The 13901-nt window shown below is 36.0% G+C and overlaps 2 protein-coding genes across 52 annotated transcripts; both read right to left on the reverse strand.

Annotated features, from left to right (window-relative positions):
• Positions 1-16: 16 nt before the first annotated feature.
• On the reverse strand, positions 17-9256 carry LOC104702579 (uncharacterized). 50 transcript variants are annotated; one of them, XM_087459498.1, is made up of 38 exons: positions 9107-9256; positions 8757-8980; positions 8603-8655; positions 8442-8487; positions 8279-8348; positions 7988-8054; positions 7794-7922; positions 7582-7698; positions 7358-7472; positions 7183-7261; positions 7029-7087; positions 6714-6913; positions 6390-6517; positions 5862-6309; positions 5679-5731; positions 5557-5595; positions 5326-5447; positions 5144-5241; positions 4953-5043; positions 4631-4730; positions 4496-4552; positions 4341-4415; positions 4048-4120; positions 3872-3976; positions 3736-3776; positions 3404-3626; positions 3249-3315; positions 3070-3112; positions 2718-2810; positions 2442-2474; positions 2209-2337; positions 1874-2098; positions 1701-1784; positions 1531-1616; positions 1320-1421; positions 1142-1203; positions 901-1008; positions 17-621 (listed from the first exon to the last, which is right to left on the reverse strand). In XM_087459498.1, exons 7-9 carry the CDS (start codon positions 7919-7921, stop codon positions 7379-7381), a joined length of 339 nt encoding a protein of 112 aa, XP_087315624.1. In that variant the 5' UTR covers position 7922; positions 7988-8054; positions 8279-8348; positions 8442-8487; positions 8603-8655; positions 8757-8980; positions 9107-9256; the 3' UTR covers positions 17-621; positions 901-1008; positions 1142-1203; positions 1320-1421; positions 1531-1616; positions 1701-1784; positions 1874-2098; positions 2209-2337; positions 2442-2474; positions 2718-2810; positions 3070-3112; positions 3249-3315; positions 3404-3626; positions 3736-3776; positions 3872-3976; positions 4048-4120; positions 4341-4415; positions 4496-4552; positions 4631-4730; positions 4953-5043; positions 5144-5241; positions 5326-5447; positions 5557-5595; positions 5679-5731; positions 5862-6309; positions 6390-6517; positions 6714-6913; positions 7029-7087; positions 7183-7261; positions 7358-7378. The 50 variants fall into 42 exon arrangements, with proteins under 50 accessions (XP_087315621.1, XP_087315620.1, XP_087315639.1 ...); XM_087459503.1 differs by having other exon boundaries at positions 1701-1779; positions 3724-3776; XM_087459489.1 differs by having other exon boundaries at positions 3724-3776.
• A 335-nt stretch (positions 9257-9591) lies between these two features.
• Positions 9592-13217, reverse strand: LOC147941767 (uncharacterized). Of its 2 annotated transcripts, none has more exons than XM_087459541.1 (15): positions 13004-13217; positions 12783-12917; positions 12546-12680; positions 12381-12469; positions 12226-12282; positions 11795-11935; positions 11603-11719; positions 11396-11515; positions 11187-11306; positions 10979-11086; positions 10755-10869; positions 10566-10646; positions 10417-10475; positions 10148-10244; positions 9592-10050 (listed from the first exon to the last, which is right to left on the reverse strand). In XM_087459541.1, exons 1-14 carry the CDS (start codon positions 13142-13144, stop codon positions 10151-10153), a joined length of 1512 nt encoding a protein of 503 aa, XP_087315667.1. In that variant the 5' UTR covers positions 13145-13217; the 3' UTR covers positions 9592-10050; positions 10148-10150. The 2 variants fall into 2 exon arrangements, with proteins under 2 accessions (XP_087315667.1, XP_087315666.1); XM_087459540.1 differs by having other exon boundaries at positions 12546-12683; positions 13004-13215.
• Positions 13218-13901: the final 684 nt, after the last annotated feature.

Here is a 13901-nt window from a genome sequence, read left to right on the forward strand (position 1 = left end):
AATGAAATATTCAAAATTATGATTAATTGCATTATATTAATGATAAATATTATAAATATGTTTATATGTTCGGGTTTAATGGGTACCCAAACGGATACTGGGTATTACCCAACCCTAACCCGAACCCACGGGTATTAGAAAATAGAATCCAACCGATTTTTCGGGTCGGGTTCCGGGTTGGGTATTCGGGTACAGTTTTTATGCCCAGGCCTAGTCTTTAAGTCTCTCATCTTTGATCTTTATCTTCCAATGTCCATCTTTGTAGTTCCCTTTCTCTGCGATCCCACTCAAGTTGCGCTTTCTAATTCAATAATTCAGTCTTAGTAGTCGGAACTTGCGCAAATTCTCAGGCATTGCGTGGTGCACTCTGCACTAGGTTTTATGTGCTTCGTCACTTGCAATCATAGTCGCTGAAGCACATAACCAGGGTTTGTTATAGCCGAGGTAATGAAGAACGTAGAGTATTGGAGGATCAGCTCCAAATAGACTTATCTTCATGTTCTTAATCAATCACTCACATAGTGCCATTCTCAGAGATCAACAAGGCCTTTGATTACATGTTGAAGGGAGAGAGTATCCGTTGCATCATCACGATGAACACTTATTATCAACCAAACCAATCTAACAAGTCAACCAAATAAGTTGAATTCAGTTGACCATCAAAATTAAGACCAAATGAGCACTTCAATAGAGATACATATGCTTGACGCCATTCTCTTGCCCTTCAAGCTAGCCAAATCTGATGTCTACTTGGATTTTAGTTGTCTTTATGCATTTAGAGCAATAAAATAAACACATCTCCTACTACAGCAATATCAAAAAGTACTCTTTCTTTACTTCTCTGTCTCAAATTGTTAAGACTTCGACACAAAGCTTGTAGTAGAAGAAGAAAGGACTCACCTGTAGCACATTGGTCTAGGCCATTTATCATCCTCGCATTTGTAAATCTTGGCATTTGCATATCCTAGCTTAATGGTAATGTTCCAATTTATTCTTAAAATGGACAGTCTGCACAAGAGAAGGAAATCACACAAATGATGTATGTGAGTCCAATAGATGAGCCTCTGGTGACTAAAATATAGCATTAGTCGTGCTTATAGAACTGTTAAATTAAAAAGGGAAAAGCATGGTCATTATTTACCTGCACACCAGAAATAGCTTACACAACAGTGGAATTTTCATGAGCGATATGTCCAATGGTTCCTGAAATATAACAATATCATCTTTAGCTTCTATGCTTGGTTAGTTTTCCCGACATCAGCTTATATAAAAGGCCAAGGAGCTTGAGTGGAAAGTTAAACTCAACTCATATTTTTTACCTATATTTATAGTAGACTGACGAGAAATGACCTCAGGAGACAAAAGAATGTAGCACAATTACATCCACTTTTTTAAGATCTTGCTCAGCTATACCCTTGTTCCTAACATTATGAAACATTCAAGAAAGTAGAAGAAGATAGTTACACTAATTACCAGCTACATAAAATAGATGGTTCACAAACGCTGCAGCTATGGAAGTTTTTGGTGTACCTTCTCGATAAGATTCATAGGTGACAAGACCTTCTGGATGGTTCACAAACGCTCCAATGTATTCCTTCACATAGTTTGCTGAATAACTGCATCGATTACATTTTCAAATTTAACAAATTACGGACTCCACAAACAAACAAACAAATGAGTTAAGCAAAGAGCAAACTTACCCCATAGCAAAGTCAAAACGGAAATCTTGAAACCCAACAGTGTTGCGCTTGCGCAGCCAACGAAGCCACCAGATTATATCTTTCCTAACAAAATGTTAAGTGTGCTTCGGTTACCCTGTTTTAGTATAAGTTTTCTTTAGCTTTCAGAGCATGTAATATAAATCATCACTCACCAGTCCTCCGGTACAAGAAGTCATGGCGTGTTCATCTCACGGTAAGAAAGTTCCATCATAACGGCTATACATTCCACTATGTCCTCTCGTTGTCCCAACACGATGATTGATAACTATATCAGCCAACTTTGTACTGTTTCATCTTACGAGGTAAAGATTCCAATAGATGCTCAGAGCCATATACTGAGTTTAGTGAATAGAGGTTATGTGGAAGATAAGCTGGAACTACAATAAAAGCAACAACAATAACCAATTCTGCAGTTAGTAATGGCTATTTGATTAAACACTCAAATATACAAAAGCACATTAAATCTTGGAAATCAATTTATTCTTACCTTCTGGTGGCAAGAGACTGAGATGGTGGTGGCAACCATGCAGAAGTAAAGCCAGATTTTGCGACGTCGGGAACTTCTCCGTCCAAGTTTCGCCACCAATCATGTTTGTGAGATTCCCAGTTATAAAGCCTGATATACAATTCCAAATTCCTCTTAATGTCTATAAGACTAAGGTCAAACCAAGATTGTACAGCTATAAATGTTAAGAGTATATAATATATAGATGAGCTTACCAGGAGAATGACTTCCATAGTTTAGATCTCCACCTGATATAGAGAAGCAATAGACTTAATAATTGCAGCTTTAAAACTAAGAACGTGAAAACTCATGAACAAAAACGTTAATCTTTAAGAATTGCAGCTTTAAACCTAATCTAAATCCTTTGTAATATCAGTTTGTTCGTTGCATTCATCAAAGGCGTGCAACATGCTTTAAAAACAAAGAACGATGGAACTACAATTTTGAACATAAAAGTAGTAGAGCTAAAAAAGAAAACAAAAGACACTTACATGGTTATAGTAACCCATGTCGACACAAGGATCTGTAAAAACCGAAACCTCAAACACTGTTCTGACGAAAAACGGGTTGGATTTAACAATTACCTGCATCCAGATAGATAGCATTTCAGATACATCAAACAATAAGTGATATGCTTAATGAGACACAAACCAGTGAGTTATGAAGCAGCAAACTAACAACAAAGATCCTAAATTCCAAATATTTCCACCAAGATAACAGAATTAGTGAAGATAAACATTTGCTTCAGGACAGATAAATAAAACACTAGCAAATACTCTCCAATCTGTTGAGTCGCGAAGACCATTATCGATGAAATCACCAGAACCAGTTTGATGTTCTTACCGTAAGTAAGCTGGCAACGGTTTTGTTCTGAATCTACTTCATTCTTCAAAAAACATCCAACGAAAGAGAGAGAGAGTCAATAAATCACGCGCACAGAATCGAAAAAACCCGTCAACATACAAAACTATATTCACACGAGAATCAAAATCATACATTTAGAAGAAACACGAAAAAGATACCTCTCTTCTCTGACTTGTTGTTGATGGCATGACTTTCCATAATCAGTGTTTTTGAACACTCGTTTCCCTGCAATGAGGCAATCAACCAAAAACTATTACAAGAGGATCATGAGACCAGAGTTGGTATCAGAATGGTTATAAAGAATCTTACATACCTTAACACATTTTGCTAATGACTGCGTTTGGCTTGAGACAACTATGGCTGAATTTTTTGGCCTGAGTGCAGAATGGATTCCTCAGAAGACTAGCTATCTTTCCAGCATTTTGATGCTTTTATTAAAGTCCATCGACTTGTCTCCCTGAGAAAACTGCAGTGGTGGTTTAGGCAAGGAATGGTCTCGTTTTATATCTGCTCTGACGTCCGCATCCCTGAGATTACTGTTAAATGAACAAGAAGAAGACAATTAGAATGGCCTCTCATGATCTCACTTATCTACATTAGTACAATCTCACAAAGAATGATATAGAAACTGGCCTTGATGTTGACCTCTGTCCTTGTTTTATATCTGCTCAGACGTCCGCATATTACTGCGGAATGAACAAAAGAAGAAGAAAAAGAAAAAGAATGACATCTCATGATCTCACTTAACAACAACAAAATATCCCAAAGAAAGATATAGAACCTGGCCTTGTTGTTGACCTCTGTGATTGCTTTGGTAGGAGTAATTGTTATTTTCTGAGCCTTGCTTTGTGTGTTGTAGCTACTGGTTCTAACACGGCTCTTTATCCTGCAATAATAAGAATGGTTAAAAAAAAGTAGTTGACCTTAACCAATGGTGATGAATGATTGAAACAAAACCTGGAGGGTTCTTCTTCTTCGTCTTGGACGTTGCTCATGGTCCCCTTCATGGATTGGGAGAGCTAGCCAGCATCTATGTTTGTAAGACAATCAATCAACACATGAAATTTTTTTAAAAAAACATTATAAAGTAAAAGTTGCATAAACATTATATAAAAAAAAAAAGACAGCCAAAAAAACACAGTGTAGCATCTATATGTGAAAGAAAGGTCACTCTATTAATTATAACCAGGATTTAGCAAAACAAGGCCTGTAATTAGTCAGGCTTAATTGATAACGATGAAGTTTCGTACCTTTCTTTCGGTTAGACGATATTTCAGCAGCACTCCGTTATGAGCATCAACGTTAGGCCTCGGGTGGTTCTTGACCTGTAACAACGATTACAAGATTCATAAAACCAAAGAAAATCAGAAATCTGGTAGCACATGAATGATAATGTAAACAGTACCTTTCCTAGCTCATTTAGAATATAGGAGGCACAAAACACTTCATAAAGCTTGGGGACCTATCGAGCTGAATAATTTGTGAGCCAGTAAAAATTCAAAAGCATGCCAAATAAATATGAAAGGGGGGAAAAAATTACCAGAGTGAAAAAGCAAAAGCTGCATAACCACCACGCCAGGCTTTGGACGAGAGAAGTTGCCAAAGATCCCGTAAAACCCACACCAAAGAACCGGATAATCCTAAAACACAAGATAAATGAAGTTAGACCCAATCCAGGATTTTCAATCTATTGCTAACAAGCAACAACAACGATGGTGAAGTGAGCAACGAGACCAAATTATATGAGAAAATGTAAAAATAAGCTTAAGAGCCCGATTGAAGACTAACAAGGCCATCTCCTCAGCCAATTCACTTACTCTCTCCACAACCAACATACACAACAGCATCAGAATAGACATTACCTTACCAAATTTGTTGGGCTGGACAATATTTTTCAAGCGCTGGGACAGACACACCCTGAGGGATGTAGACATCACCGGATAATAAGGCCTCCTGTGAAATATGAAACAAAAGAATCGTGAGAAGCCATGCACAGTCTGAACAGAGAAAATAGAAAAGAGAAAAGGAAGGCAAGATAAAGAGGAGAACTCACCAACGTTGTGTGAACAGGATCATTAACTGTGAATCCAGCTGCTTCCTAGTAAACCAATAAACTTACAAGTCACCACCAGTTATTGTGTCTCCCTCTGACTGCAAAAAAAAGTTGAGCATCAAGACTAAGACGATATGAACACTTGAATAGAGAGACAAATGCAGTCAAACAAAACACATTACCAAAATTGATTGGGTTGGGAACTAGTCCCAAGGACAATTGTCAAGAGCTAAGATAGAAACACCCCCGAGGGATGTACACATCACCGGACCGGATATTCTGGCAATAGTCCTTCAAAGGCTTCCTGTGAGATATGAAACAAAAGAATCGTGAGAAGCCACAATATGCCATTAAACCCTAAAAATTGTAACAAAAAAAAAAAAAAAAAAAAAAAAAGTCAGAAGTTGGATAACCTGTGATCCCATAAAACCAACACCAAGATTCCGAAGATCCTAAAACACCAGAGAAAAGGAAGTTAGACCAAATAAGCAACAACGATGGTGAAGTGAGGAGGAAAGATGTATAAAAAGCAAACCTCTGGTTTAGAAAGGAGTTAAGTAAGAACCCGATTGAAGAAGGCTAACGAGGCTGCTGGCTCGGAACCAGAGAGAGAGAGAAAGAACAAAATCATCAGGTGAGAGTTAGTCAATGGAGAAGAGAAGAAGAGGATTTGCCAATCATAATAAAATAGAGAGGTCTGAGAACAACAAACCCTTACCGAGAACTTGGACCCATAGATAGGTAGATAAGGAGGAACCCATGGGGGTTTGAGTTCGAAGCTCCAGGAACCCTAATTCTCCCTCTCTCTTCGTCGCCACCATAGTTAGAGTGAATCAATCTGATTTTGTAACAATTTGGCTTACCTTCCTTGATTTTGCATCATCTAGCTTTTGCATTTTGGTGGCTTGACTTTCCATAATCGATTTGGTAGTGCTATGTTTTCAACACTCGTTTCCCTGCAATGAGGCAATCAACACAAAAAAAAAACAGAAAAAAACTAGTACAAGATGAACGTGAGAGAGTTGGTATCTAGCTATCTTTCTAGCAGTTTGATGCTTTTCTTAAGGTTCATCGACTTGTCTCCCTGAGAAAACAGCAGTGGTGGTTTGGGCAAGGAATGTTCTCCTTGTTTTATATATGCTCCGACATCCGCATCCCCGAGATTACTATTGAATAAACACAAGAAGAACATAAGAAATCCTTTAGAAGATTAGTCCATCTACATCTGAGATTTTCAATAAAGTACCTAGTGGGTAGCATAAACAGTATTAAAACCAACTTCTTCGCCATTTTCATTGGTCTTTATGCGCATTCCCCTTGGCTCTCCAAAATAAATACTTGTTACCATGAGACATCATATTTGAAGATATCCCACTACAGAACGAGAAAGACAAGAACAAATGATCAGTTTTAATAAACTAATTCAACCGACCTCCTGTAAGCTCTTTTACAACCATTAGATCAACACCTTCTGCTACCCCTCTCTTCAAGGTGGAAACATCCACTAACTGTATAGCAGACAATACTTTGAAGTCCACACAAGAAACAAAGTTAGGCTGAGGATGTTTACCTGTGGCAGAACTGTAGCTGACCTGCACTGAAGTAACTCTTTCTCAGGCCTCAAATGCTTTTCATTGTTATTCCATTTTTTGAGTAGTAGATTCGAACCATCATCATGAGTTAGAACTCCCAAGGACAATATTTTTCAAGAGCTGGACAGACACACCCCCTGAGGGATGTAGACATCACCGGATAATAGTCTTCAAAGGCCTTTTGTGAAATATGAAACAAAAGAATCGTGAGAAGCCATGCACAGTCTGCAGTTTGGAATGGTAAATCAAATCATAAAAATTCATGTCAGGCAAGAATATAAATCCAACTTAACATGAACTCCATCGAAGATAATTTCCCAAAAACTCCTGGTCCAAGCTCCAGAGAAAGTGGCTGTAATAACAAGGCAAGTTATATGTTAGCTACAGATGAATAACTCTCGAAAAGAGAAAAGAGAAAAGAAAGCCAAGATAAAGAGGAGAACTCACCAACATTGTGTGAACAGGATCATTAACTGTGAATCCAGCTGCTTACAAGTCACCACCCAGTTATTGAGCCTCCCTCTGACTGCCAAAAAAAAAGGTTGAATTCAATTGATCATCAAGATCAAGACAATGTGAACACTTCAAAAGACAGACATATGCAGTCAAACAAACACATTACCAGAATATATTGGACTGGGAACTAGTGCCAGGGACAATCTTTGTCAAGAGCTGGGACAGAAACACCCCCCAGAGATGTACACATCACCAAACCGGATATTCTGGCAATAGGGCTCCTGTGAGATATGAAACAAAAGAATCGTGAGAAGGCAGAGTCTACAGTTTTGTAATGGTAAAACAAATCATAAAACTTCATGTCTGGCAAGAATATAAATCCAACTTAACCTGAACTCCATCGAAGATAATTTCCCAAATTCCTGGTCCAAGAGAACAAACAAAAAAAACTTGGATCTCGGCAGAATCTCCTTCAAGATAGGGGACATTGCTTGGCTGGCTCGGAACCTGAGACAGCGAACAAAATCATAATACACATTAAAAAAATTAGCTTATTGATTAAGATTTTGAGACATGTAGAGACAGAGAGAGCCAGAAAAAACCTGTGGACGGTGACATAAAGCCTCATGAGCTCTTTCATCTGGGGACTACCATATCCCAGCATGTGTGAAAAATTTGCAGCAAAACCCAAAGAATCATCTAATGAAATGATGCTACCATCCTTGTACATCCTGATATGTTAATTCATGAAACTAGAGGTCACAAAAAACACAAAGCAGAGACATGAACTACAAACCTGGCACAGCCGCACGATGAGACAACTCTTTTGACAGCGCCTCAACTAACTTGCTCTTTGCTCTTTCCTACATGGAAGTACACCTTTAATTAAAAAAAAAAAAGTCGATTTTGAAGAAACAAAGGACAACTTTCACAGGAAATAAGAAACGGCAAAGTATGTTCTCAACAAGCTAACAGTTGTCGGTTAAAGAATAACACACACACACACACACCAAAATTTGTAAGAAATAAGTGTGTTTAAGTACTACATGCTACAATTTGGGGAAAGTAGTAGGTCGTAACTTTCAACCTGCAGCTTCATGGAGATATTGTGTAGTCTACCCCGAACCAGAGTGTCTCCCACAATGAGAAGAACCAACCTGAACCAAAGTATGATGAAAATAGTAAGAATGGTTAATACAAAGTATAGTTGCACTTAAACATAAGTGAAGGATGATGATATGAAACAAAACCTGGAGGTGTTCTTCTTCTTCCTTGAATGATGATGATCTCCTTGATCTGATTCACAAATTAATTAAACCTTAGAACTATCGATCAAATCAGTAGAATCAGTTTATGTTGTTACCTTAAGCAAGCACGACTTGGGGACACAAAAAGGAAAAAAGATAGATACCTCTCTCTCTAACTTGTTTGCTCTCTCGTCGCCATTACAATGCTTCAACGATTCTGAGAATTTGAAGACATGAAATTTCAAATCACACACCAAAACTCTGTAACAAAAAAAAAAAAAAATCGTAGATTTAGAAGAAGAAGGAACAAGGAGTTACTTTTTAATCAATACCAAAGTTCAGATCAGTCCCCCCCCCCCCCCCCCCCCCCACCCCCACTTGTTCCGTTTTGATTTCAGACAGACAAAAAGGGGAAGGAAAGGGGACGATGCTTCAAAACCTAAAGCCCAATTCCCAGAAGAGTACTCTCTCTTAAGTATCGAGTACGGATTCGCCGACCTTGATCTGGATCTAGGGTTTTCCGAGTTGTCGCTATCTGTAATCTGTGTGCAAAACAAAAATATCATCAAGAAAGGGTTTGTTATCTTTATGTCTTGTAATGAACACGAACAACAACGAAGAGAGATTGAGAGAGAAAATCAATGAAAGATTAAATTTAAAAGCTTTACCTATTTTGTTCTTTGCACCTCTCTCTTCTCTGTGACCGACTTGTTTAGGTACGTATGTTTGCTCTTCCGTCGCCGCATTATAACCTACATCTCTCTCTCTCTCTTAGCTTGTGTTCTCATTGTTTGGGTGAAGAAATAAGAAGAGATGGTGACAGTATTTATAAACAGTTAAACACTAATCAGAGAAGTGTTTACGTTTGTTTGTGAAAAAAAAAAAACAAAAGGAAATTCCTATTTTGATTACTTGAGAGAAAAGGAAATTAGCCTTTTTCAACAACAAAAACAGACCCCGGTTCTCTATAACCTGGTCAATGGCAACAAAAATTACTCTTTGCTTTAAAACCTGAATGCGAAGCCTAACTCCTCCTGTATATTCTCATTATTACATCGTTTCAGGGATCATCTTTGATATACAGATTTCAAGCTGATTAAAAAAAATTGAAAGGAGAGTAACTTTTGTACCAAACCAGACACTAGAAAGCCAATAATCCAAAAGCGGTGAGTCTTATAAATAAGAGAAAGAAACACATATTGTTTAAGGTACAACAACATAACATGCACAACAAGGTGTACACATAATGCTGCCCCAGGAGGGAGAACCAGGTTCCATAACCGCAAAAAAAAAAAAACCACAACAAAAACAGATAAAGAGTATATGTAACCTCACTCAAGGTTTGAGGGAACTAGGTACCATACTGAGAAACAAAAGAGACTTAGCAAGAAAAAAAAAGATAGAGTATGCACCATAATGCTGCCACAGGAGGGAGAACCAGGTTCCATCACCGAAACCAAAAAAAAAGAAAACCAACAAAAAAAGATAGAGTCTGCACCATTATGTAACCTCACTCAAGGTTTGAGGGAACTAGGTACCATACTGAGAAAAACAAAAGAGATGAAGCATGCACCATTATCACTTATCCAATGTTTGAAGATCGATCAGCAACCTACAGTTTAAGGAGAACAAATCATGAATTCCTCTTATGTAATCAATGAAATCAGTTTTAATTTCATATGATAAGAAAAATTAAACGAAACCATTACCTTTTAGTCTGTCCTCATAAAAAAGTAGTTTCTCAAGTGAGGATCAACATATAAACCGAGGCTTTCATATATTGGACTGTATATATTATTTGTTTGCCTGAAAAAAAAATTGAATTTGTTATGTTCCTTACAAAATTTTGTTTAAAAGTAACCTGTGATTTAATTTAATAAATTGTATCAGATTGAGAGAGACACCTAAATATAGAATTACAAATTTATATATGAAAATATTTGAAAAATGTGTGCATGGTCAATGGAAAGTATTAAACCTCGGCTCATAAGGGTTCACTGCAGCTGGAGTAATATTTTGGCCTCTTGGTACAACTCTCTGCATTTTTTAACCAACTCATATTATTGTTTTTTTCTTTCATTTATTTTCTAAAAGAATAATCTTAAGAGTTTTTTGGAAACTGTGTACCTGACGCTGAGCCGAAGATGATGACTGTCCCAATTCAAACCGATTTTCGTAACCTCGTCGCTTAGATCCCACAACTTCGTCCTGTGACATTTGTTCTTATCAATAAAGGTTTTCTAGTGCCATAGGTAGTCATTCGTAAAATATTGAAACACATATAATACAATTTCCATTGCATAAACTAAATTCTACCTGTGGAGGCATGATTGAGTTAGCATATGGATGTATCTGCATGGGAGTGTTAAAGTTGGAGAACCCTAGCCTCGATGAAGACTGATTCACTGATCTTTGCATGCCATCAAGATGCCTATAAAAGCAAGGTATTATAATGGAAAGCAATCAAAAAAATAATGTAAGAACACGAAAACTTTTTTTTTTTTTTCTTGTACGTGCTTACTAGATAATGACTTGTTTACCTGGGAAAACTCGAAGACACTTGAGGTCTGGGTATGTATGGAATGTTACTTTGTGGAGCAAGATTAAAGGTAGGCATGATATTAGTTTGGTTTTGTAAAGGATATGTCCTGCAATGAATCCAATAGATTTTACATGTAAGTATTTTAATCATAAATAAATTTGAGAAAATGATATACAAGTGGAGTCATAAAAATTAGTTGATCTTACATAGCTTGATTGTTAGCCATCCTTAAATTGTGAAGTTCATTTTGTCTACCGGTGAACATCAAAGGGGGTGGTTGCTGACCATACATGTTAACATAAGAAGTGATGACTGGTTGAGGCGTCCTGCATCAATCCAATAGATTTTACATGTAACTACTTTTATCATAAATAAATTTGAATAATAATACAATAAAAAAAATATTTGATCTTACATAGTTGGATTGTTAATCATCCTTAAATAGTGAGCTTCATTTGGTCTACCGGTGAAAATCGGTAGGGGCGTTTGCTGACCATACATGTTAAAAGAAGAAGTGATGACTGGTCGAGGCGTCCTGCATCAATCCAATAGATTTTACATGTAACCATTTTTATCATAAATATAATTAAATAATAGTATAGTACAAAACATTTGATCTTACATAGCTGGATTGTTAACCATCCTTAAATTATGAGGATTTTGTCTATCGATGAAAATCGATGGGATCGGTTGCTGACGACTATACATGTTAACAAAAGAATTGCCCGGCCGAGACACCCTAAATGAATCCAAATTTTACATGTAACTATTTTTATCGTAAATAAATGTGAAAAATAAAAATATTTGATCTTACATAGCTGAATTGTTAACCATCCTTGAATTGTAAGGTTCATTTTGTCTACCAGTGAAATTCATTTGGGGAGGCTGCTGACCATACATGTTAACAGAAGAAGTGACCGGTCGAGGTGTCTGGTAAGACGGGTAGTTTTGTGACCTATATTTCATGAAAATAATATTCTTATGAGAACTCTATAAATAAATGTTATAAGTATACAACTGCATTTGAGTAGCAATAGTATCAATGTCGAATGAGATAGTTGGGGACTATATAGAACTAAAATTCTCTGAATTTCGCCACCATACATAGTTTGATTCACATCATAAAAATTATAGTATTATTGTTTAACAGAGGTTCTCTAAACTATTCAGGTACACAAAGAATGATAAGTACATTTAGGCATTTAGCAAATTTATTAACATGAAATTAAATTTTAAATAATGTACCCAAGTGATTGAGACTGAGAATATGATCCAAATGCATCAAAATGATCTCCATGTAACCTGCATCAGTTAATCACTTTTATATTAGTATGAATTTACGTAAAAAAGTAGAGTTTTGTTTTATGTTAATTTTTGGTGTAAATTAATTAATTTCATACAAAGGTGCTGGAATAATTGGAGAACTAGTCATAGTCGGATGTGCAAATCCATTATTTTCTTGTGCCACTTGACCAATCTCTATTTGGTTCTGAAAAATAAACATATTAACTTTTAAATATAATATAGTTAATCAAATCAAAACCACTCCAATGAACAGTTTTTACCTTTGCAAAAACACTTGACTCCTGAAAATTCTTTAGCAAAGATATACTTGAAAAATCGTCTGTTAAGTTATTTTCTAACCACAAGTCAGACGAATTCTCTAGTGGTTGTTGTTGCATGACTTGGTGTTGTTGTTGCTGCTGCGTACATAAAATACATGAAATTACATTTATTAGAATATATTACTCTCAGTAGTTGGTTTAGATTTCCTGATCTATGTTGAAGTGTAAGTAATATACCATTTCAAGTGGATCTTGTAGTAGTGTTGATATCCCTTGAGATGCCACTAGATTTGATTGTTGAGATGACATTAAGGGGTTACTTTCGTTCATCGAGTCAGAAATAAGTTCAATAGATTCGTTCTCCAGAAAATCCTATATATTTCGCAAGATCCAAAAGTTTTGTCATTAATACATATTTCAGAGAAAATTGAGTCGTGAAAAAAAAAGGAGAAGTATACCATTAACGGAATATATGGGTCTAGCGATTCTGGATCACATAGATTTGGTGATCCCGAAATACGTGCGTCCGGTGATCCCGTAGAACAGAAAGGACTCAACTGCAATGTTTCGTCGTCAAACAAATTGTCAGAAGAAGACATGTTTGTCGATTCTCGTGAATAGAAGGATACCCTTATCTAATGTTCGGTACAATTTATATAGCAAAGGTGAGGCGTCAAACCGAAACACAAAATGCCGATGTGGCATACCGAAAAAAAAAACCAGCTAAGAAAATTTTGAAAATAACCTATAAGTTTCAATATATTACTGTTTTACCACTAACATAATTTGTTATATTTATTATACATAGATTAAAAATCTATATAATATGGATTAATTCACTAGCTGTTTTTATAATTCTCATTTTCATATTTGTGTTTACAAATTTATATTTTGGGGAAGAAAAATACATTAATAATTTATAATTTTATATAATAATTTCAAATACAATAATTTTAGTTTTTAACTATATAATTTTATATGACTACTTTACACCTTCAATTATAAAAATGTGAAAAAGCCAGGCCTATTAAAACAAATATGTAAAAGTGAAAAACTATAATCATCATATTTAAAATAGATTGTAAAAAAAATATGGGAAAATTAATGACTATTTTTAGACTTGGCTGTACTCTGAGTTTTCTATAAAAAATAATGAGACTCATTGTCAGATATGAGGAAAGAAATATAGAGAAAATGATTGGTACAATCTTTTGATTGGATTCTACCAAGTAAGACATCAGTGAAATGTGCCATCAGTCAACACAGTTTACAAGTGTCAGGAATCTAGTTGCTTATTTGGCTTTTTCTAGATTTTGTGAGGATCTTTTTCTTTAAAATATATTTTTTGCCATATCA

Source organism: Camelina sativa, chromosome 7 (assembly GCF_030686135.1).
Source record: "Camelina sativa cultivar CO46 ecotype springtype chromosome 7, ASM3068613v1".
Taxonomy (NCBI): Eukaryota; Viridiplantae; Streptophyta; class Magnoliopsida; order Brassicales; family Brassicaceae; genus Camelina; species Camelina sativa.